The 23645-nt window shown below is 47.0% G+C and overlaps 2 protein-coding genes across 3 annotated transcripts in view; one reads left to right on the forward strand and one right to left on the reverse strand.

Moving 5' to 3' along the window:
- Nucleotides 1-7880, forward strand: part of COLGALT2 (collagen beta(1-O)galactosyltransferase 2) — a 33196-nt gene extending 25316 nt beyond the window's left edge. The window contains exons 5-12 of the mRNA XM_042873926.1: nt 495-699; nt 2669-2788; nt 2902-2978; nt 4171-4277; nt 4917-5049; nt 5237-5364; nt 5822-6028; nt 6451-7880. Of these exons, the coding sequence (XP_042729860.1) occupies nt 495-699; nt 2669-2788; nt 2902-2978; nt 4171-4277; nt 4917-5049; nt 5237-5364; nt 5822-6028; nt 6451-6727 (1254 nt within the window). The 3' untranslated portion in view covers nt 6728-7880. The remainder of the gene's footprint in view (nt 1-494; nt 700-2668; nt 2789-2901; nt 2979-4170; nt 4278-4916; nt 5050-5236; nt 5365-5821; nt 6029-6450) is intronic.
- A 263-nt stretch (nt 7881-8143) lies between these two features.
- The window catches only part of RGL1 (ral guanine nucleotide dissociation stimulator like 1), a 65307-nt gene continuing 49805 nt past the window's right edge, over nt 8144-23645 (reverse strand). For both annotated transcript variants that reach the window (XM_042873923.1, XM_042873925.1), the window contains 11 exons: nt 23067-23170; nt 22222-22306; nt 19785-19874; nt 18070-18156; nt 17235-17267; nt 16469-16590; nt 15863-15952; nt 13677-13863; nt 11694-11948; nt 10580-10694; nt 8144-10110 (listed from right to left, as the gene is read on the reverse strand). In XM_042873923.1, coding sequence (XP_042729857.1) covers nt 9923-10110; nt 10580-10694; nt 11694-11948; nt 13677-13863; nt 15863-15952; nt 16469-16590; nt 17235-17267; nt 18070-18156; nt 19785-19874; nt 22222-22306; nt 23067-23170 — 1356 coding nt within the window. In that variant the 3' untranslated portion in view covers nt 8144-9922. The remainder of the gene's footprint in view (nt 10111-10579; nt 10695-11693; nt 11949-13676; nt 13864-15862; nt 15953-16468; nt 16591-17234; nt 17268-18069; nt 18157-19784; nt 19875-22221; nt 22307-23066; nt 23171-23645) is intronic.

Raw genomic sequence — 23645 nt, forward strand, 5'->3', positions numbered from 1 at the left:
GTGTGAAGCCTACTTGCCCTGGGATGGAGAAGCAGGAGTTGTTGGACAGCCAATGGATACTGAGAAGCAACTTGCCCTCCAGCCAGGGACGTGGCTTGTTTAAGTCACGTTCAGAAATAACCTCTAGGTGCTATTGTGGCAGACATGGAGAGCCCTTTGTGGCTGCTGAGTGTGAGCAGTGCTCCCAGGATCAGACCTGAATGCAAAAAGAGCTTTGGAGAGAGCCAAGGGAACACCATGCTGAGTTTGAAGTGCTCTTGATTTTGCAGTGGGAAGGTTTGAGTTTCCAGTAGCTGCTAAAACAGAGAGAAGGTTGAGCTTTAACCTGTGGGATGGGAATTGTTTCTAAATGCTTTCCAATTAGGGAATGCTTCAAAGTCTGTGAACTGGGCACTGATCCATCTCTGCTGGGGAGGGCAGAGGGAGAGCTTTTGCTGGGGAGCATCTTTGCAACAGATCTCTTGTAACGAGCAGCCTGTTTGTTGTGTTTGCAGGGCTATTACAAAAGGACCCTGGATTACCCCTTGATCCGGGAATGGAAGAGGACGGGCTGTTTTGCTGTCCCGATGATCCATTCCACATTCCTCATTGACCTGAGGAAGGAGGCCTCCACCAAGCTGATGTTCTACCCGCCCCACCAGGACTACACCTGGAGCTTTGATGATATCATGGTTTTTGCCTTCTCCAGTCGCCAAGCAGGTATGCCTGGAGCCTTTGGGGAGGATTCACTAGCAGACATGCAGAGCTCTGCTTGGAGTTCAGAGGCCAAAAAGCTGTATGTTGACTCCAGTGATCAGTTTGTACCCCTCTCCCCTCCTCCTCTGAGAGGTCTCTCAGGGAGAATGGGAGCTCTTACAGGGACAGGGGCTTTGTGGCACCCACCCTTCATTTGTGTCACAGCGAGGCAGCAGTGACCAAGGGTCAATGTTGTGAGAGTGGAAGGCGTCCTACATTCTGTAGCTGGGGTGTCTACAGTCATCCCTTCAGGAGGCTCCCTGAGCCAAGGGCAGGGCAGGAGGCTGCTGGTACTGCATCTGTCTCTGAAAGAGGAGGATTTCAGCTCGACCTGAAATGCAGGGGTGTGGGGGGATGTTCCTGGTGCCTGAACATGGGTTCTGTCTACAAAGGCTGCCAGTAACACCAGCATCTGCAGCTTTTCCTTTACTTGTCACACTAATGGATTTTCACTGTAAAAACAGATCGAGCGAGTGAAGTCCCCCTCCCCATTTTGAAGTAGCTTTGCTTTTTCAAAGTTGCCTTTATCCCAGAAGGAACAGAAATGTTGGCGTGAATATACACAGATTAACCAAGTTTAAGCCAGTGGAAGATGAGAGCAGAGATCGGAGAGCCAGATAAGCTTAGCTGATTAGATCAGTGCCAAACCAATTAATGTCAGCAGGTAGGAATTTTTTTATTCTGCCATTCACCTTAACTGTAGTTGACAACTGGATGTGCTTTGGCAAGCACTGCAGCCAGCAATGTGCTTACAGAACTTCAAGAGGTGGGAACATGGGGGTCATTAGTGCAGACAGTTGTAGAATACCAGGGATTAGGGGGACTTGCACATGAAAGCATCTGCGCTCCAGGTAGCGTCTGTCTGCTTTTGCTTTCTTTAGAGGGAGTGGTTGTCCTTGTTTTATTAACTAGGAGAAGAAAGGGAGATAAGGCAGAAAATGCAGATGATTCCAGTTTTGCATTTTCTTTTAAATCTGCTTGGCCAGTTGTGGTGATTCAAGCAGTGTTTAGTTAATAAAAGGGCCCTACCAAAACTCAATGAAAACAAGTATACTCCCTTCCTTGGGTGTTTTGAGCCCAATCACAGGTTGGAAAGGACCTCTCTGATCCCTGAGGCCAACCCCAGCACACCCCCACTGTGCCCAATGACCACATCCCTCAGTGCCACATCTCCATGGGCCTGGAATCCCCCCAGGGACGGTTGACCCCACAGCTCCCTGGGCAGCTGTGCCAGTGCCTGGACTTTGCATTTCCAAGATGGTGATCAGACATTTTTTTGCTGACACAGGTGAAAATGTCTCATCTTTATTTCCCAGCCAAAGCAAACAGAAGTAGGAGGATGTCTGGTAGCAAAGCCCCTGCTGAATCCTTTGCAGAGGCAGTGGCAGGGCCTGTAACTGCACTGATAATCTGGGCTTTGCAGCTCCATCCTGTGTGACCCCAGGCAGGATCTCATGTCACCCAGAGGAACAACAAGGCATCCAGCAGGACTGCTTCTTTCCGCCTGACCTTCACCTCTTGCAGCTCACATCAGGCACTGCTTTTGCTAAAGGTCCATTCTGCCCTCTTCTGTAGGATCACTTTGAATGCAAAGGCTGAAAAAGGCCCCTTTCTCTGATCTCAGCCTCTCCTAGAGAAATCTTGACTGTGGTTAAAACACCTGCTGCTAGAGAGTGAGTAGATATTGGTTTCATAGGAGAGGCCAGACTCTGCAGGCAACAGAACAGAAAATGACACAGTGATGTTCATAGGATCATAGCATGTATTGATTGAATTGGAAGGCCGCAGGGACTGCTGAGCTGCACACAGCACCAGCCAACCCCAGCCCCTGTGGATGAGAGCCCAGCTCCCTGGGGTTGTGGCTGCGTATCAACAGAGCACTGAAATCTGCCCATAAAACACCCGGCTCTCCTTTCCCTTCTGCAATCCTCAGGAATTCAGATGTTCATCTGCAACCGCGAGCACTACGGTTTCCTTCCCATGCCCCTGAAGTCACACCAGACGCTGCAGGAAGAGACAGAGAACTTTGTGCACACACTGATTGAGGCTATGAGTAAGTGGCTGTGCCCCGCTGCGTTGGAGCCCCCAGTGAACGTTTGCAAACATCTTCAGTTATCTCAATCAAGGTACACCCAGGTGATGGTTGGGATCTCTCCTCTCTTTCAGTCGATCGTCCTCCTATTGAGCCTTCTCAGTACGTCTCCGTTCCTCCAAAGCACCCTGACAAGATGGGATTTGATGAAGTAAGGAACCTGTTTTTGCTGTCATTGCTTTCCCATCCATTACGTACTCCTCGTAGCTGAGCTTCCAGATGTTTTCCTTGGAGTATAATATGTTTTTACATCATTAGTTCTTTCCCAGTCACTCCCTTTTGGACTCGAACTTTATGCATGGAGACAGCAGCAGCCCTTATTGGGGAGAAGCTGTGCTGGGTGGCCACGCAGCCAGTCAGGTCTGTGAGCACTTGACGCTCTGTTCACAAGTGCTGATCCCTGTGTTTTGTGACAAAAGAAACTGTCTTTTGGGAAACCTCTCCTGCTCTTGAGTGACAGAAGGGAATGATTTCTTCAGTTTTGTTGCTCATTCTGCTACATCTGTTTACACAGCTCACACAGAGAAGTGGGAGCCCAGCTTGGCTGTGTGTCTGTGTTTGCTGCACAGCTGGTGTAGGTTTTTTCCACGTTGCCCTTTGTGGCTGTGCTGTATTTATCCAGTTTATTATTTTTGTGTTTGTACTGACCTGGAATTCCATCTGCTTCTTACTGGGATGAGGTTTTGCTCCACAACATACAAAGCTGTACTTGTACGTGTCTGCCTGGGGCTGAAAAATATCCCCCCCCCTCTGCTGTTTACCCACAAGCGAGGGCTTCAGCCCTCCACCAAGGAGTCTGTGTCCTCCAGGTTTGGGCTGAGCCCTGCCCAGACATCTCTGCTCCAGTTCTTGGCTATCTGCTCAGGCAAGGGGAGCAGTGGAATTTCAGTGCCTGAAGTAATTACAAAAATCCTCTCTTTACGGCGTCCTTGTGTTTGGCTGGTGGCCCTGCTGGTCACCCTAAATATGAGCGGTTGCATCTTAGTGGAGAGACACGTGGGTCAGTGTTGAGCTGGAGCTGACCATTGTACCCTGTGTTAAACAAAAATCAAAGCGTCCTGTGTCTTTATACAACACAGACTTGGTCTCTTTGCAGCTTTTCATCCTGGAAAAGCAACGTTCCCCCGTTCTGCATAAACTGGTTTTAGACAGAGAACAAGCCTCTCACCTTCCCCCTCAAAATCAGCCCCAGTTTGGGGACAAATTCCAAAGCCTGGGACAAAAACAGATGTGGTATTTTCATGAGTTCTGTTCTTCCTATGGGGCTGCTGGAAAAAGGGTGGATCAGGACTCCCTGTGCTTCCTCCCAAAGCATGAGGCTGATGTCTCTCTCTTCAACACAGATTTTCATGATCAATCTGAAGCGTCGGAAGGACAGGCGGGACCGGATGCTGCGGACACTCTATGAGCAGGAGATTGCAGTCAAGATTGTGGAGGCTGTGGATGGAAAGTGAGTTCACGTGGCCTTCCGGTACTTGGAGAGAGGGTATAAGCAGGAGGACCAACTTTGTACATGGTCTGATTGAAATTGAGGAAGGGGGAATGGCTTTAGACTCAAAGAGGGGAGATTTAGGTCAATATTAAGGGGAAGTTTTTTACTCAGAGGTGGTGAGGTGCTGGCACTGCTGCAGAGAGCTGAGGGTGCCCATCCCTGGGGGTGCCCTTGGCTGTGGATGGGGCCTTGGGCAGCCTAAGCTGAGGAAGGGGTAGGGGGATCCCTTCCAACTCACAGCATTCTGTAGTTCTGTGATTCTCTTAAGTCATCAGCAAAAGTGTTTGAGAGAATTCACCTCCTGGCAAGGTGCTATGAAACTTCTGTGCTACAGTGTTAACCTGATATTGCCCTTTCCCTGAGCACCCTACTGTAAGGTGTGTTAGGACATTTTTATAATGAGGAATAAAAGCACACGTCAGGTCTGGAAGTTGCACAGGTTCCTCGAGGAATGAGAAACTCATATGGATCTCATGGTCTTTGAATCCTGGGTGTCCATCAGTTTTCCCAGAACGTCAGCAGCATTTCCCATTTTGCCTCTGTGTCTGGCTCGAGACGTGACTGTTGTGCAGTGGTGACACACACTCTGTTTCTCAGAGCACTGAACACGAGTCAGCTCAAAGCTCTCAGCATCGACATGCTGCCGGGGTACCGGGATCCCTACTCCTCCCGGCCGCTGACCAGGGGAGAGATCGGCTGCTTCCTCAGCCATTACTACATCTGGAAGGAGGTAAGAGGTTGGTGGGTGCTGTTCTTGACAGCTCTTGCGATCTGTAGCTGAACTCGGAGTCTGAGAGTTGTTCTGCCTCCCTGCCTGCAGGATCTGGGAGCCACTGTCAGGTCAGGCTGACCTCCAGTGATCCCAGGGTGCGAGGAGTGTCCTGGGGCCATCACTGATCTGTGCCCTCGTGTTGCAGGTGGTGAGCAGAGGACTGGAGAAGACTCTCGTTATTGAGGACGACGTGCGCTTTGAACACCAGTTTAAGAGGAAGCTGATGAAGCTGATGGATGACATAGAACAAGCTCAGCTAGACTGGGAGCTTATGTAAGTGGTTGGCCCCAGGCAACTGGGAGCTGCTGGGCACACAGAGGGGAGCAGCATGCCATGCCATGGCAGAGGTGCAGCTTTATGCCAGAGAGCATTAAGATTGCAGACTTCAGCGGGCTCTCCCCACTCCCTGGGACAGAGTGGAGTGCCCCAGCTGTCGTGGGTGCTGTTAGTACCCTCTGTGGGCAGTGCTGGTTGGTCCCAGCGGTGTCAGAGATGCTGCTGTGGCAGAGGAGCTGGCACTGCCTGGTCCTGGGGTTGGACTGAGGCATTCAGTGCCCTGACAGAGCCTTTCACAGCTGTGCCACTGCTGGGTTACGCTGTGGCTGTCTGGGAGCAGGGATTGCTTCTTGGATTGACTCTCTGCCCTGTCCTGGTGGAAATACAGCTGAGTGGTTTTCATTGCTACAGATTCGCTTCAGCTCAAGTTTTTGTGGTCTCTTCACCCTTTCAGCTACATTGGCCGGAAAAGGATGCAGGTGCAGCAGCCCGAGAAAGCAGTTCCCAATGTCATGAATCTGGTGGAAGCTGATTACTCATATTGGACCCTGGGGTATGCAATCTCTTTCCAAGGGGCTCAGAAGCTAATTGGGGCAGAGCCTTTCAGCAAGATGCTGCCTGTGGATGAGTTTCTGCCAGTCATGTACAACAAGCACCCTGTGTAAGTAGGATGTCTCTGTGGCTTGGGTTGACATATACTGGGACTTGCTGAATGGTCTTAAAATGGATGGCATCAATGCATCTCAATTCTGCAGCCAGGCTGGGGGAGCAGGGCTGCTCCTTGTGCTTGCGGGCTGTCTGTAGCAGAACAGCTGCCGTGGGGCCAAGGCAGTGATAGCCTTGTGGCAGTGGGGCTGTGTGCCTGCCTGGTGCAGGGCCTGTGGGCCGTTCTGAGGTGCTCGTCTGGTAACAGAGGCTTTGTCTGCATCACTATAAGACTGTGTCCACAATCCCGAGGGTCAGACCTGCTCTAGACTCACCCCAGTTCCACCACTGGGACCTGTCTGCTCAGTGGGTTGGCTTGTGGCTCCAAGTTACACACGGACATACACTCAGCTCTTGATGGTTTTTGTCCCCCTTTAGAGCGAAGTACATGGAGTATTACGAATCCCGAGACTTGAAGGCCTTCTCAGCAGAACCCTTGCTCGTTTACCCCACCCACTACACAGGGCAGCCAGGCTACCTCAGTGACACAGAGACCTCCACCATCTGGGACAACGAGACCGTGTCCACGGACTGGGACAGGACACACTCTTGGAAGTCACGGCAGCAGGGCCAGATCCACAGCGAGGCTCAGAACAAGGACGCCCTGCCGCCCCAGTCCTCCCTCAACGCGCCATCCTCCAGGGATGAGCTATGACTGCCCGCCTCCTCTGGGCTCTGTTGACAGCCAAACCTGCCTCACGCTTTGGCTTTTCACCTCTGGAAGTTGTAGAGCAGCTGTTTGTGGGGACTCTGTCCTGCTGCGTGGGACGGCACGGCGGGGCTGCTGGGTTGGGCCCTGTGGGGTTGGATCCAATCGGGTTGGACCCAGTTGGGTTATGGCTCACCGGGCTGCTTTTCCGAGACTGTGGGGAAACAAAGGAGGAAAAAGGTGTTCCAGGCAGGCAGAGATCTGAACAAAAGCCTTTGTAAGCTTTTGTTTGAAAAAAAAAATCCTTGAATGACGTCTTTCTACAGTACCTTGTGTAGAATGCTGTATTTATAAAAATTAATATATAGAGGTGTACAAGTGTTCCATACCTTTCTGGGTAGCTGTAACTGGGCTGCTGTGTAGCTTTTTCTCCTTGTAGTCTGCAGGTTTTTATAACCCTGTTTATGAGAGAAACTGCAGAGAGTATTTGGGTTAGGAGGTTTCGTTTTGTCAGTATCAGAATGGTTTCCAAAAATACTCCATGCACTGGAGCAGTGCTCTAAGTGCTTCTCTTCTCTTCTCTTCACGCTTCTGCAGAAAAGCATTCCTGGCTTCCTGTTTGAACGTCGAGGCTGCCCAGATCTCATTCAGATGGGCTCCTGGCCCACGACAGATGTGTTGGTGCATCAGAGAACCTGCAGAGCAGCAGGCAGAGCAGTGCTGCCACTTGTATTTCCTCTGCACTCCAAAAGGAACACATTCAGCTTCCTTCCCCCTCCACGTGTTCCTTCAGGACGTAAAGGCAACTTGTCTTGATATTTTTTCATGTGAGGAGCAAACCTGTTTTTTTTTGGGTGTGTGCTGACGTCCTTGCTGTTGGCTCCTGTGACAGCAGAGCGCGATGGTGGTGTTTCGAAGAGGTTTGGGAGCAGGCAGGTGGCCATGGGTTGCAGCTCTGGGCCGCTCTCCTGCACGGCAGCGCAGAGCCTCGCTGCCGGCTGATCTGTGCAGTTGATCTGTGTGTGGTTGGTTTGTTGTGTTTTTTTTAATTTTCTTGTTTGTTTTTAATAATTCCTGATCCATGTTGTGCTTTCTGCTAAAGACGACATGTTACTACCTGTCAGCGGGTCTGATAATACATAGAACCTGGTGCAAGAAATGCAGCTGTGTGCGCTCTTCATTGGGTGGGAGCAGGCACTGCTCGTGCTTGGTTTGGCTGACACGGCATTTTCCATTCAATCCCAAACAGTGCAGCCGAGAGCTTTCTGCCAGGGGAGGCAGAAGGAGCTGGGAACTCGAGCCAATTAATGTGGTGATGCTGAAGAGAGGGGCATTAATGGAAGGGGGCATGAAATGCAAAGGAACTGACACACAGTAGTAATAAAGCCTAAGAGAAGGGCATAGATTAACTTAAGGCAAGTATCAGTGGAAAAAAAAATATTTATGTGCTTATTGTATAAAGATTACAGGTAAGCAGTTAAAAAAATCTTTATATATAATGTTCTGGGGAGGGGTCAATTTGAGGTCAAGACCGTTTTCCTTTCAGCTTAATACAGGCATGCAATGGTGGAGTTAGCAACTCTGCAGTTTACAAAGGATGCTGTACAGACATCAGTGCACTCTTACACTGAAATACAAAGAAAACCACTTCTGCTGTAAACTGGTGCTAACCTTGGCATGTGTGAAGGACTGGTTACAAACTCAGTCCTCCCTCGCTCACCAAAGTCCAGTTTTAGTTTTTACACAGAATGTGCCCTGGGTGGTGCCTCCTGTGAAGGCAGTGTGCCAAACTGCACCTGCACTGCTGCTGATGTCATGCATTTATCACAGACTGCTGATGTACTCTGAGCTCAGTTTGGACATGGCAGCTGCAGAATGGGTGGAAGAACAGCCCCAGGCAAATGTGTAAAGTTCAGTATCTGAGTTTATTGTAACTAACACTAAGGTATCTCAAAGGCTGTCTGTTCAGTAAGGGCTGTTTACAGTCCTCACTCTCATCTATGGCTTTATAAAATCAAACCTCCCTCCTTTCAAGGAAGCCTGGATGTGGGAAGACACTCCAGGCGTGCATTCATGGAGAACAAATGGTTAAATTCTTTATTCCAGCTGAAAGGATGTACCATGTCAGGAAATTCATTTATAGGTGTATACAAAGAGCAAGGGGAGTGGCTGGAGATTATGCATAATAATGCTACAAGGATATAAAATCTGTTTGTTTGAGGGTAATGCTAGACATGGGGCTATTTCCTGTCAACACCCACTTAGACAGAAGGTAATGTAGTTGCCTCCCGTGGAATGAAACAGGTGGAGTAATGTGGGGAAAGTTCTGCTCCTGAATATTGATTGCACATTACAAAGAGGTACATCAGTCATGTCAGAGTGCACGCAGAGGCGTCGACTTCTGTTGAGTGGGTTAGCAAAGCAAAAGGAGAAGCAGGCGGCAGTGGCATTGAAGTCCAGACATGTAGTGTTGAGTGCCTTGCTCATGAACAAATCATGACATTCATGTGAAAGCAAGCACAGTCCTCTCTTTTAATGTTCTTTGGAAAAAATAATAATCCCAAAGTAGGTAATTTTCTGGCTTCGAACAAGTGCAAAAAGAAGGCTGCCAGCAGTGTGAAGGCAATGCACGTGCTTGCAGCTGCTTCTTCCTTCTCCAGAGATGAGCGTTTTGGGGCTGTACCCACAGTGCCTTGCCATGGGTGCACTCTGTGCCCACCCCTCCTATGACCCAGCAGTCTCCATGAGCTGCTTGGCCCTGGGGCTCCTGCTCCCTTCCGACAGAACAGGCCTGTGGCTTTCCTTCTCCAGTTTTATAAAAATAAATTTAGGTATTCTCACTGTACGTAATACTGGCACAAAGAAAAGGTTTTCTCACACAAGAAGTAGGCTTACGTGGTGGTCTGAGTACAAACATTGCAGTCCTTTTTTTTCCCCTCTAGGTGGGGTTTCTCACCTTCCTAGGCTAATGTGCAAAACAAAATCATCCTAGTGCGGCCTGTCCTGTAAATCCGTATCTGTCCAGCTCAGGTGAAGAGAGACACGCCTCTGGCTGGACGTTGACCAAATGCTCACTTTGCATTTGCCTCCAATATTTTCAATGTTAAATACTGACACATTCACCTGCTGTGATTCTGTAATACTGGATGGTAGCGAAGGTTGGGTTCTCAAGCAGTTCACCTCAGAGCCGCCGCGTCCACCTCAGAGTGTGATTTTGCTGTTCCTGTTACTCCAGCACCCCCGTTTGGCAGTTCTGGGGAGCGTCAGGCTGGATCTGCTCCTCATTTTCACCTGCCCGTCAGCAGGAGCTTTTTTCCTCAGTATGAAGTCAAAGTTCACCTGGCTGTTCATGGCGTAGAACACGTTGGCGCTGTCTGGGATCACCAGCTCTGCAACAGAGGGAGCAGAGTGAGTGTTCATTGGTGATACTGCACAAAACGTTGGTGGTACTGCAGGGCAAAACAGGGAGCCAATGAACAGATGCCCACACACGGCTGAGCAGTGCTGCCCCTTTCTGCTGCACAGAAAACAATAAACTCTCTCAGAAACAGGAGAGAAGGGCTCTGGAGGACATGAGGTGGCAGCAGCAGGGATCCAGGCTGTGCCCTTCCCCTCCGGGTAGGCTGCTCTGCTCAGGGAAGGCAAGCAGCCCTGGAGGTGGCTGTGCCCACATAGCACACGTACAGAGGGCTGTCGGGAAGCCAACGAGGATGCTCTCCCTATAGAAGGCAAGGTGCTGGCAGGCCGTGCTACATCATCCCCACGCAGTGATTATTGCTACTGTAATAACGCGGCATTTTACCCCTTCCTTAAAAATGGAGCATGACTTCTCAAGCAGCAGCAGTTCTGCCTCTCTACCTTTGTCCTCGGAGATGACCTGGACGAGCTCGTACTCCTCGGCTGCATCAGATTCCAGGTTGTGCTTTGACATAGCTCGCTGGATGACAGCAGGAGTTTTATCTTGGCTGGTTAGCTGCAAGAGAGACAAATGAGTAGTGAGATGTTCTGCTCGATCACTTTATATAATGATTTAATCATCAGTAAAGGTCTGTCTCTTTGCAGCCCACTTGGCCTTGCAAAAGGTTTTAGAGAACCGAGAAACTCTGATGGGTCGGTAACATGGGAGTAGACAGATACTCCTAGCTACTAAGTTGTGGTATTTATGACACTTATTGTTATTTTAATTCAAGAAGACAGATGCTGTATGGGCAGAGCCAGCAGTAAATCACACCGTCTGCTTCCCTGAGCAACCACTCTGAGAAATGAGATGTTATTATTGCTAGCCATAAACTTCCACACAACTAACTGCCCCATCTGCCGCTTGCAGACATCAATTAATCTGGAGCCTCACTGTGCTGAATACCTCCTCTGACATCCAGCAAAGATTTTTGGCCTTGTAACTTACAGTACTGTCTGCAGTGGTGTGCCAGGGACAGACATGAGGTTCTGCAGGACCTTATCAAGTCGAAGGGAAGATTTACCTCTTGGAGGCAGAATCTGGCAGGCCCTCAGAGGGAACTGCTCTTTGCAATTTGGTTAGGGCAGACCATTAAAACCATGAAAAAGCTGAACCTGCTAAAAAAATACCCTTGTTTGCTCCCAGGTAAGGCTTTGAGCAGAGCTTGTGTCACTCACGTACCAAGCAGGAGAGGCAGCAGCTGGCTTTGGCTAAAAAGGCAGGAACAGCACATCCTGCACCCATCACACTTAAAATTTCTTGATCCAACACAAACATAAATTTCAAGACTAGAAAGTGCCACGGAGATACTCTGCTGTATTCAAATCTCCTATGCACATCACGTTCCACAGATGCTGAATTCAAACGTTCATCATTTTCACTCTCAAGCCCTTTTTGAGTAGTTGGCTCAGCCAATTGGTCTCTGCACCATTAAAACCACCTTGCGCTTTAGCAATCACCCAGAAAGAAAGCAGGATGAAGGCTAAGAGCAGCCTGCTGTTGCACACCACTCACCATGATGCTTTTGTACATATTGCCATTGTTGTCCTCCACGCTGATTCGGATGATGCAGGTGTCCTCGTTCTGCTGGTTGTAAACAGGGGGCAGCACTGTTGAGGTAATGGATGTCACAGAGATGGAGCGCTTGTGGATCTTGGGGTTGGAGGACAAGAAGGGAGGGGACGAGATTATGTTGGTTAAAGATGACAGCCCCGAGGAGGATGTGTCCATGGAATGGATGGAGGAACAGGAGGAGGAGGATTCCGAGAGCTGCACAACAGGAAGAAAAACACAGTTACAAACCAGACGTTTTGTGCGTGTGGAGGAGAACTCAGGAAAGTAGGAGGCATGTGCAAATCCTCACTGCTCTGCACTCTGTCCAGCACATTGGCTGTAGTATTATCTCAAAAAAAAAAAAAAAAAAAAAAAAAAACCCACAAAAAAAAAAACCAAAAACCTTGACTTGATTCATTTCAGCATTTTAGTGCTTCCCTGCTTCCAATTTGGTGAGTTGCTCACAGTGTGCGAAGGCCAGGAGGTGGCAGCAGAAACAAGGAACAGAGTGGGCTCGTGGCCGGGGGCAGATGGGTGTGGGAAGGGCGCTCTGCTCTGCAGCAAGACCCAAATTTGCACAGGGAACTGGACTTGTGACTGCTGTGAAAATATACATATACACAGACACACCCTTCCTTGTCTGCCCCTGCTCCTTGTCTATTCTTTATGCCTCCCTCCCTCCCCCTGAAGTGCAGGGTTTCACCATTTTCTTCCACATGCCTTGCTCAGAAGCTGCCACCAGGAGGTTCCCTCTCCAACTCATGCTTCAAATCCACTTTAACAACCACTCCAGCTGAACTTTAAGTTTGAATGACTTAGTGAGTTGGATGCTGATGTCCGGGACCTTGTGCTCCATTTGGTTTAAGAACACTAAATGCAATTTCATTTAAAATAGCCATAAGCTCAAGCCCAAACATCCCTAAAATGTCTCCAATGTGACTTAGAACAAAACGGAAGAATTTGCCAGTAGGGAAGGTGTCCCTGTGGATCCCCCAGTCAGATCCCACCTACTGCCTTCCTGTCTTTACACTTTGGCTGTCCAGAATGTACCAGAGAATGGCCAGCCCATCTGCTGCCAGCACAGACACACACAGTTTCACCCCCACATCTTTACACTCGCATTGCTGGGGGACATCCCAGTTGGCCATGTGCAGGGTATGGGGCTCTGCCAAGCAAGAAGAAGGAAAAAGGGGGGGATTTCTTGGCTTGCTAGTGCAATACCTTTCTCCTGGGGGCAGCTGCAGCAGCTCTGCCTACTCTGGGATGAGACCAGTGCTGTCACCAACATATACATGAGCTAAAACACAGCCATGTCACATCAATTGCTTCAGCACAAGCATGGCACCAGGCTGCTAACCACAGAAGAGCTCACTGAACCCGAGACAGCCTGGGGTGAAATGACCTACTGCTGATTCACTCATGTTCAGATGATCCCATCTCCTGTTTCCTTTGGTTTTGTTTGGGGGAGCCTACAGATCCTCCCATCCTCATCTGCTAATGTCACACTGCTGCATGCTGGAGAGACGTGCCACCATCTGCGAGCAGGATGCTCTGGCTCCTCACCCCAGTTCCTATGGTTCCAAGGTAGAAATGCTGCCAGTCTGTCCCATCCCTTGCAAAAAGCATGATGGGTGGCTGAGAGACAAATTAACCTCATATTGCTCCAAAGCCTCCTCTAAAACCAAAAACGCTGTCAGGCACCACATTAAAATCTGGTTTCACAGAAAGCAAACTGCAGTCTGCCTGGTATCCAGGCAACATGAAAGGGATTGTGCAAAAAAAACCCGACTGGATTGCTTTCATTTTGACACAGTTATTTTTAGAGTCTCTCCTCTGCCTTTACAGCAGTGCCCTAGACAAGACTCAAGACTTGGAAAACATCTAGGTGCAGTATGGAAAGCCTGCCTTTGTCTAATTGTGTTGGCAACAAGCCCCAGGCTGTACCTTTTTCTGTGGCTCATCAGGAGTGTCTATGGGAGTGACGCAGACTTCTTCAGATTCAGAATGGTTAGACTCACAGGATGACACACTGACCGAGTCCATGCTCTCACCAGAGCTCCCACTTGGAGTCGATTTGGGTTGCTCTTTGGTGGGCGTGCTGTTGGTGATCACCTCGGAGCCCAGAAATAGTCTAACATAGAAAACAAACGTAACAGCAACGTAAAAGCAGAACAGAGCTGGGTTGAGCAAAGCTGTCATTCGGTGCAAAATCTTTTGTACTGCTTCACTTTTCTACCTCTAGTGGCCTACTGTTTTCATTTCCTCTCTACTGTTTATATCATTTGTCAAGAGAGTTTGCTACACACTAACATAATCCTGTCTTGACCTCGCGTAAGCTCCAGCTGCAAGACCAAAATCAGAGCTAATGCTCACTGTCATAAACGAGGCTTCTCTTCAGTCTTATACATTTTCAGACTCTCTTGCCAGGAACTGATGGTAAATATTACATGTTTACAAACCAAGCTAGAGGCTTGGCAGCTCACTCCTTATGGACTGCTGCACACCACTGTCTCTCTGACACAAAGGAACTCAAGACAGAGACGCTGTGAGTAAGTAGGACAGTGAGTGATGGGTAATGTGTGGCCCATACACTGGGCAAAGGTCTTCAGAATGCAGATTCACCTCTGCTGCACATTCCTGCACTCAGTAAAGTTGCCACAGATACCAGTTTCTCTCTGAGCTAAATGGGCACAGGCACAATAAGATGACAAGAAAGTGTAGATGACATAAATGACAGGCTCTCCCTCACCGAGACTCATTTCCAAATGCAGGTCAGGTAAGTTTAAAGGAGTGCCAAAGGAAACAAGCTTGTATAATACATAAAGCAGAGAAACCAAGTGGATTAGATGCCACGTCAGCACGTAGTTAATGATTTAAAACAATTCAGAGTGGTGTCACTCGGTGGTTCCAGGAAAATTAAGCCAGTCTTTTCTACAGTATTAATTTGTAGAATACACTCAGCCCGTAGATGAAACAGCTCCTTACACAAAGCCTGCACAGTGCAAACAAAGCTGATGCTATGGTAAATTACAATACTGGAGCACTGAAACAGTCAGAAATAAGAGACCAATCAGCAGTGACATTTCTTACAATCAGTTTAGGCACACACCAAAGGAGAGACTCGTGCAAGCTCTCAGAGTTGAGGCTATTTGCAAAGCTCGTGGTGCCACAGCTTTTCACAACCAAGTTGGATGGACTGAACACACCTTTCCCAAACAGCTACCCACAGATTTGTACATTTTACTGTTTTGCACATCAGAACTCAGAACTCTGGACTAAAAAATCTGTTCTTCTTTCAGACCCTAATATGCAGTAGTGCTGATGTAAAATGAATGGCTGTTTGCTCTCCTGAGGAAGCCAGGTACAAGAACGGCCAGGAAAGAACAGTTAAGAGCTGACAGAGCTGTTCATAGTTTTTCCCCTCATCTTGATGATACCACTAACACACGGGAGTTCCTTCGTATCTCCTCTCACATCAGGTTCACATGTTTCATCTTTAAGGTATTTTGACATTGACCCTTGACCTGCGTTTTCATTCCTTGCAGCTTTCCCTGAGCTCCTGCTCGTTTGTTATTTCCACATCTGCTTAGCTCTTTACCTACCCAAATCTTTAAGCTATTAGACTAAATTGGACCGTGTCCCCATGATTATGTTCCTTTTCCAACCTAAAGGCAGTTAGGCAGATTGTTTCTATTTTCAATGCCTTTTTGCCAACCTTAATTATCATAGTCAAATCCTGCGAGGAATTTTTGCATGTGGATAGTAAATTAGACTAATAACAGGCCAGACTTTATCCTCATTTACTCTGTTTTGCTACTGCGTTCAGGCAAGTTATTGCACAATAGGTACTGAATTTATAACCCAATCCAGAAATTGTTCCTTTTCCTGACTCTTAAAAAGGTTTGTCTCTAATCTCTTTCATCATTAATAATCCTCACGATCAGTTATAACAATAGAAGAAGACAGCTTCAGACAGAATTAAGAGTTTCTGGCCGATGGTGTCTCCTTAAAGTAACATGGTGGTCTGGGTTCCTAGCCAAGTTTTCAGCTGGTGAAATGAGTTTTGCTTGTTGCATTCATTCTGGTTCATACCAACACATGCAATGCTGCTACATCCCGGTCATACTCACAGGCTGAGTCTCTTCACCATGCTTTTCCGAGGTTTTGGTGATGTGGTGCTCGTGTCAACAGCTGTTTCAATCTCACACGAGAGGCTATAACTGCACGACAGAGAGCACTGCCTCAATTTTTACATACAGTAGCATTAGTTACATATGTCAAAGTAGCAACGTGTTGAAGACGTTTCAGAAATCTTCAACTACTCCCACTTCACAGAAGAATTGCAACCCCACAAAGAGGAACACAGCTCCCATTTTACCATGAGCTCTGAGCTGCCTTGGCTACTGCTGCCTGTGTCCACCAGCTGAGTGCTCTGCATCCTGATGTCCCTCAGGATCATGGTCTGAGTATGTCTGGGTATGCAGACAGGCCAGACACAACAGGCTCTCACATTTCAAAGTCAGAACCCTCATTTCCAATCTCAGAACTAAGCCCTGCTCAGCGTTAGGCGGTTTTTCTACAGCTGTTGAGCAGCAGACAGATGTATTTCCACCATGCTGGAGCAGCAGTGTATGCTACATCTGTAAGAGGATCCCTAAAGGCTGACATAACTCATCCAGGTGGGCTTGGGGTAAGAAAAGCAAAGCCTGCTCTGCCAGCTGGATGCAGAACCATACCTCTCCTCCTCGCTCAGAAGCTGCTGCCTCCTGAACCACTGGATGAATTTTTGGTCTGGTGTCATGCAATAGCTGTTACACGCAGATTGCAAGAGCTTAATTTGGGCGATTACTTCAAATTCCTAAGAAATAATCAAACAGAAATTCTATTTAGAAAACGAGATGAAGCCAAACATATTCATTCATATAAACAGAAAACAAGATAAAGCCAAACAGACTCATTCATATACTAAATATATGCAACAACAGACCCAGGACAAACTTACTGTCACTTGCAGCTGAGGAACTATTTCAACAACCAGTTTATAAGCAATGAAATCTGCTGTGGTTTCTGCTTGGTTGTGCATTGAAATGTGAGCATTTTATTAAAGATGCACCAATTCAAAGACAAGCACAAGGAACCACACTCAACCAGCATCAGTGCAAGCCAGCTGAGCAGCAGCACAGCAGCTCCTCTTCCACAAACAGCAAAGGGTCACAAGTTCACAAATTACTCTTATCAATAACCTGAACCATGCACTTATACATAAAAGGTAAGTCCAAGAAACAGTTTATGGAGCTGGGAAGAGGCTAGGGAAGGAAATGGCTCCATCACAGCCAAATCCAAGTCACTTTCAGGCCCCAGAACAGAGATTTGGCACAACTTTATTCAGACAAATGTGTCCCAAGCTGCTGCATATGCCTGAGCAAAGAGAACAGGCATCAAGCATGAGAATTCTCTAGAAGGGGCCTCAGTGAACTGAAAATCACAGAACATGCTTCTTACCCTTCGCCTCTTCTCAAAATTTATCAGGCCACCCTGTTGGAAGCAAAGAGAAAGGATCAGAGTAGAAGAGCAAATGCTCAGTTGAATTTAATCACAAACAAGATGGAGTAGCACATAAACACAGAGCAGAGACCTGCCCTGAGCAAGGGCTCAAAAATACTGTTTCCCAATTGGATGAAAACCATAGTGCTCATATACATGAATCTCCAAACGTTATCTGTCTTCTTGGGCAATCTGCTCAAGAAGAAAAGTCCAGTGTAAGAAAGCTGCGTTGAGATCAGGTCTGAAGAAGTCCTTGCATGCAGGAAACAAACTTGTTTTCTGCCTATACTGTGAGTGCAGCAGCATTCCCAGCAAGCTTCAAGAACACCAGCTGAACACAAAGCACAGATGAATGGGAAACTGCCAAAAAGAAAATGGATATATAGCGATCTCATTCAAGCCTGCTTTAGTGCAGTTGGGAAAACAAACAACAACCAAACATGCCAGCAGCATTTACCAGCCCAGACAGAAATTTATTTGCCCATTCCTATCATAACCATCAGCACTGGCACAATTAAGTCTGGGTGCCTTCAGCAGGGCTCCTCAAGTATCTGCATTAACTGGGAGCCAATTTTCAAAGGTGTCTAGAAAGCTCTGAAACAAACACCTCTGAAAATTGGCCCCCTCCTCAAGCTCTGTTATGTGACCAGACTCCTGGAATCCTTCCTGTGCTCACTTGTTCCTCCAGATCTGAGAACCGCACATGAACACAGTAGGAGACAGACGAACACAAGCGCTCAGTGCCAGGCAGGCAAGGAGAGCATGCAGGATTGATTGCATTGCCCCAAATTACCTCGATGTAATCTTGAAGGGCTGTGTCCAGCATGGTGAGATCAGTGAGAAAGGTACCAAGGTAAGGGACGGTGCCTTGCATCACTCCCTGCAAACGAGGAGAGCAGCGTTGGATGGACTGGGAAACAGTAATTAGAATGCTCAAAAACTACTAAAAGAAGAAATAAAAGCAGCTTAACCAAATGTCAGTCTTTTCACTGAAGCTTTCTTTCATCGCATCACCTTTGGTATGTAGGCTGGAATTCAAATTAAATCCTATTGAGAAGCAGGATGCTTTTGCAGACGTTGAGGAGTGGCTTTATACTGCAATATTTCTAACAGGCACTGGGAAACCCTACTTGTGGGAAGAGCACTGAGAGCTCCTCCACTACCTGCTGGAGCAATCCAGGCTAGCTGGTGGAAATATCTCTTTCTGCTTCATTCTGGTGGGATTTCACTCGATTACACTGCTATATTATGTGACAATCAAGTACATCAAGTCACAGATTTTTCCTCCAAGAAAAATTAATTTCTCCCCCAGTCATCCACTGCATTTTAATTACTTAGCATTCAAATTTTAACTTTCTAGACTGCAACCAGTCATAGAGTTCAGGCCGTTCCTACACTCATGAAGGAAATGCTTGTTCCTACCATCCAAAAGGATCAGTATTTTTTTCCAGTCAAACTAAAAGACAAACAAAAAATCATATTCAGCAGTTTTGCCTTCCTATCCCAGATCTCTCTTCCCCTGTTCTTTTAAATCTTTGCCAACTTTGAGACAAAAGCCATTTGCACCAACAGATTGGAAACCAGACATTTTACAAAGCAATCTCTGTGAAGCTCTGTGCAGTTTTCAAGCTGGTTTGTCAGAAGCTTCACGAGCTTGTTTAAAAGTAAATGAGATTTCTGCTCTGGTCAGAGCTAATTTTCTTTATCACAAGAATCCCAGTATTTACATTACATATTTTACTAAGAAACAATTGTGTAGCTTTCCCCATTACTCTCTAAAGGATAACAAGGGTAAATTGATGGGGTTCTTGCTTGTGAGGCAGAAACAAGGCAGCTGAAAGCGACGAGCACATGTTTATACACATCACTCATTTGTCCCTCTTTTACATGACACGGTCTGTAAATCTCTGCAAGACTTGAAACTCAGGCCAAGCACTTGGCTCAGCATCCATCCCCAACAGCTGGTTTGGATGTAAAACATACACAAGTGGGGAGAGGAGTAGCAGCCTGATGCACCCATTTATCTCTTGTCAGGGAGCAAGGGAAGGTCGGCACCAGGAAAGACAGTGTGCTCCCTGCATACACTGCATACATCCACCAGATCCTGTGATCCTGGAGCATTCTCAGCACCAGATCCCTGAGCACCTTGCCTATGCTGATGCCTGGTCTGTTTCCTTTGGCACCTCAGTACACAGACAGGTGTTACTGGAGCACAAGGAGAACTAGTTTGCACCACAACCCACAGCTCACACAGCCTGGCAGCACAGTGTAACACATTCAGTGTGACACAGTCAGTCTAAGCTTTGCGCTTCACTTGCTTGGTATCAGCTAATCAACAGCATTGATTATTAGTGATTTTTTTGCGTGACAGAAGGCATCCACAAGAGCATCACCTCCTGCATGCTCCCTTTTTTAGATACCCTTCTAGCTTCTGCTTCTCTCATAATTCACCATGGTAAACTTAACCACGTTCCCAGTTCAAAAAGGAGAGGAGGGCACCAGACGCACCATATCTTTTTGAAGCTGAAGACGTCTCTGTGTTCTTTTCTGATTTTCTTTCACACTGCTGTCCAGATTTGCAAATTTGGATGTTCCTTCCTGTAAGGGATGTAAAAGGCAGTTATTGGAGGAGGTAAGTGGTGAGCTGGCAACTACGTCTGTGTAAAATCATTGCAAATGTATTTAACAAGGCAAGCTAGGTTAGCACAGTTACTTGGGCATATATGCATGTGCTGCTTTTCTGGGTCTTGTGCACTACCTGGGGATTTTGGCAACGTCCCACCAGGTGACCATGGGGGAATTTCTCTGTAAAATAGCTCAGCTCTGGCCAAAGCTAAGCACTATCGTAAGTCTCCTAAGAGTTAAAATCTGAGATGCTTAGGCATATTTAGGTGTCTGTATGCTTCTCTGATTTCTGTTTAATTTCCCGATGAGGACTGCTATGAGTAAACATCTCTGTCTTATGTAATGCTTTGCTGTTTTTCTTAGGCTGTGACACAGAGATCCAACTAACCTCTGTGGCTTATTGACTAATCCAAAAACACGCAGGAAATGGAAGTAATAGGTTTTGATCTCCACAATTCCTATGAATGGATGAGCTATTTCACAATACATCTGCAGCCTTTATTTCCCCAGATCCATATGGGATGCTGGGAGTTACTGTTATTTTTTCCAATGGCCAGATAGATATGGCATGAATCATCAGTGTCTTTTTAACCTTGCACAAAACAACAGCCTGCACTTATAAAGAGCCTCTCACTACATTTACTTCTCCCAGTCACACTTAATGAACAGATGGATTGAACTCTGCATTTCCTTCCTTGACTTGAAAAATGAGCAATGGAAAAGAATTATCCACGTCCTCAAGATCTTGGAAGGTGAATGAGATTCTGTAGACTCATAGAATGGCCTGGGTTGCAAAGGACCACAATGCTCATCCAGTTCCAACCCCCTGCTATGTGCAGGGTCACCAACCAGCAGACCAGGCTGCCCAGAGCCACATCCAACCTGGCCTTGAATGCCTGCAGGGATGGGGCATGCACAGCCTCCTTGGGCAACCTGTTCCAGTGCCTCACCACCCTCTGTGTGAAAAACTTCTTCCTAATATCCAACCTAAACCTCCCCTGTCTCAGTTTAAAACCATTCTCCCTTGTCCTACCACTATGCACCCTCATAAACAGCCGTTCCCCTCCTGTTTACATGCTCCCTACAAGTAGCAGCAGCCAACAGGCAGGCCCAGAAGCTAAAGCTACAGCTCACAGCAGAGCCATTGTCTGGGGAGGAGAGAACAGAGCACTCCCTTCTCTGTGCCAGACAACCTGTTTTGTGCAGTGTTTTTTCTGCTCTGCACTTAAATTTGCAAGACGGATAGACAAAGTCAAACACGACCTCCTCAGGAAAACTGCTTATAGAGACACAAAGCAAGGACTGGGAGGATGCAGCATATGTGAATCCTCCAATCATTCCAAATCAGTCCACAAGAACTAGGAGAGGAGTTCTAGCTAATTCTATGGAATTTTTGTCCTCTCACTGCTTTCAAAATGTTTTGCAGATCTGCTTACAGCAGCTGGAGAGAGTGATGTGCTGGGAGCCAAAAGGTCTGGGCTTGGATTGGGTTGTTTCGTCCTTTTAATATTTAGTTCAAACAAACCATTCCAAACACACATTTTTCCTCTACGCTTATTACTGTCTCACCTGCTTTAAAACTGAGCTACAGGCTGACTGTAAGTGGGTGATAAACAACAGACTGCCAGTTCTGAATGCACTCACCAATCACTCTAGAGCTTAACAGTGCTTCAGATATCAAGGGTTAGGTACAAATGCCAGATAGACTGGATAGAACTGCCAAAAAGTAGACTAGTTAGCTGGTTTAGAGAAACTTCTTATGTAAAAATAAAAATAAAAAATTGCCACTGACACATTCCTCAGATGCTACATAATATAAGCTTCTCTGCTAGTCTTCCTCACTCCATTCAAGCTCTTGAGTTTGCTGGGGTTTGCCCAGGAGAGCACACCAGTCAAACTATTCCAGACAGAGTCTGCTTTGTTGTCCATTTGGCCACACACAGAGCAGGAAGCTTGTTCCATCGAGATTCCCAGCCCTGTTTTCTGGTTCCAAGGAAGGTACAGGACAGTTGGACAAACATCTTGGTGTAATTCCTCAGCTGAAGCTCAGTGGCATTGTTCCAGTGAAGTCACAGCGGTGCAACCCAGTCAAGAATCTTGCTGGAGCTGCTTTCCACTCAGCAGTGCAAACCTGAACCTTTCCAGATCTGCTCGGAGATGAACAATGAAATCACCTCATCCTAGCAGAAAAGTGTTACAAGCGATAGAGTGTTTCTCCCCTGAAGCACTGCAGTAGCTTAGGAAGGGATGAGTTTTGGAAAATGGGCCAGCTTCAGCTTTCATTGGGATTATGAGCCTTGCAACTCAAGCTAATTCTCACCTTCATTAGCAGCTCCCTACTTGTCAAATAATTGTCATGATCTGAGAAGATATCAGACAGCTCTTCAAACATCAGCATTCTGTCCCTGCACAGGAAAAGAATTGAATAATTTAGGTCATTAGTAAGCACTTCAAATCAGATCAGATTGCTCTTCAGCCTTTTTTCTCCCTCATGAATCAATAACAGCAAAGCATATAAAAAAAATAACATCAAGGTGCACTCAAGGAGATTCAGCACATCTCCTAGGAACCCTCCAGAGACCTTGTGGTGCTCCAAGAAAAGGCAGAGCTTTATTTGACAGCACCATACAAGCTACAGGTACTAAGATTCAGACTCTGAATAGGATTTTCAGTCATACTAGTATAAAATTCCTGTAGGAAAGTGGATAAATGGATAACAAGGAGCAGAATACTTGCTGTGAGACATATCCCAAGTACTCAATTTTTGCCTTGTTGGATGCTCTCTGGAAAGCTAGAAGCATTTGATGCATAAGATCCTTTTTGTCGTCCAGGACTGCAGACTTGAGATAGCAATATTTTGAACAGGAAAACAGGGCAGTGGAAGGAAAGTGCAATGGGCTGTGGGAGATCAGTATGCTGAAAAGGATGGAAGAGTCCCAGTGCCCCCTGAGAACAAGCTGATCCCTGAACAGCAAAGAGGAGCAGTCAGACCCAAAAAAGGGGTCTGAGCCTCACAGGAATGACAGGTTCTCCTGAAAGAGAACAGATGTCCATGAAGGAGCAGAGTGGGAAGGCTGAGAAAAAGGTGATAAAGAGAAAAAGCACTTCTTGCCTTTGGGGCCAGCCACAGGAACAGTCAAAACAAGGGGGTGGGGGGGGGCTTACTTTGGAACAGCTGCCCAGGTCTTCTTTAGCCGATAGATGGAGTTGGACTGCAGTGCTGAAACGATGGCTCTCAAGGAAGAAAAATTCTTCAGGATCCTACATTCCTGCAAAAGGAGTGGTTAGAAATACAGGAGCATTAAAGGTCAGCATTATGGCTAGGTTAGTGCTGTTCTGTTTGACCGGTGTCATGCTTGCTACATATTCTCCCTGCTAAGCAAGCAGCTGTACAAATACCGAGCATCAAAAATATCATCCCCCCTCCAAACACCAAATGCTTTATGGGCTTTGGCACTTATATCTTGTTTTCCTCACTTTCATGTACTTGTGAAGACGTTGCAGAATTATGGAGTCCAGCCCTAGAAAAAAATAAGTTGAACTGAGCTCAAAAAGCCAGGCTAAAGAGCAGAATTGTTACGCTTCCTAAAAATCCCTTTATAGATACCAACCCCTTATGCTCTTTAGGGGAAAAAAAAACAGGCTTCACCTCTTTGTATGTGGTATTTCAAATGTAAACCCTCAGTCCATTAAAACTAAAGACATGATTGGAATAACCAGTTATTCAAGTACGTGCACCCTGTT

The sequence above is a fragment of the Lagopus leucura genome, unplaced genomic scaffold, assembly GCF_019238085.1.
Source record: "Lagopus leucura isolate 7727_CA_CO unplaced genomic scaffold, USGS_WTPT01 Super-Scaffold_100009, whole genome shotgun sequence".
NCBI lineage: Eukaryota > Metazoa > Chordata > Aves > Galliformes > Phasianidae > Lagopus > Lagopus leucura.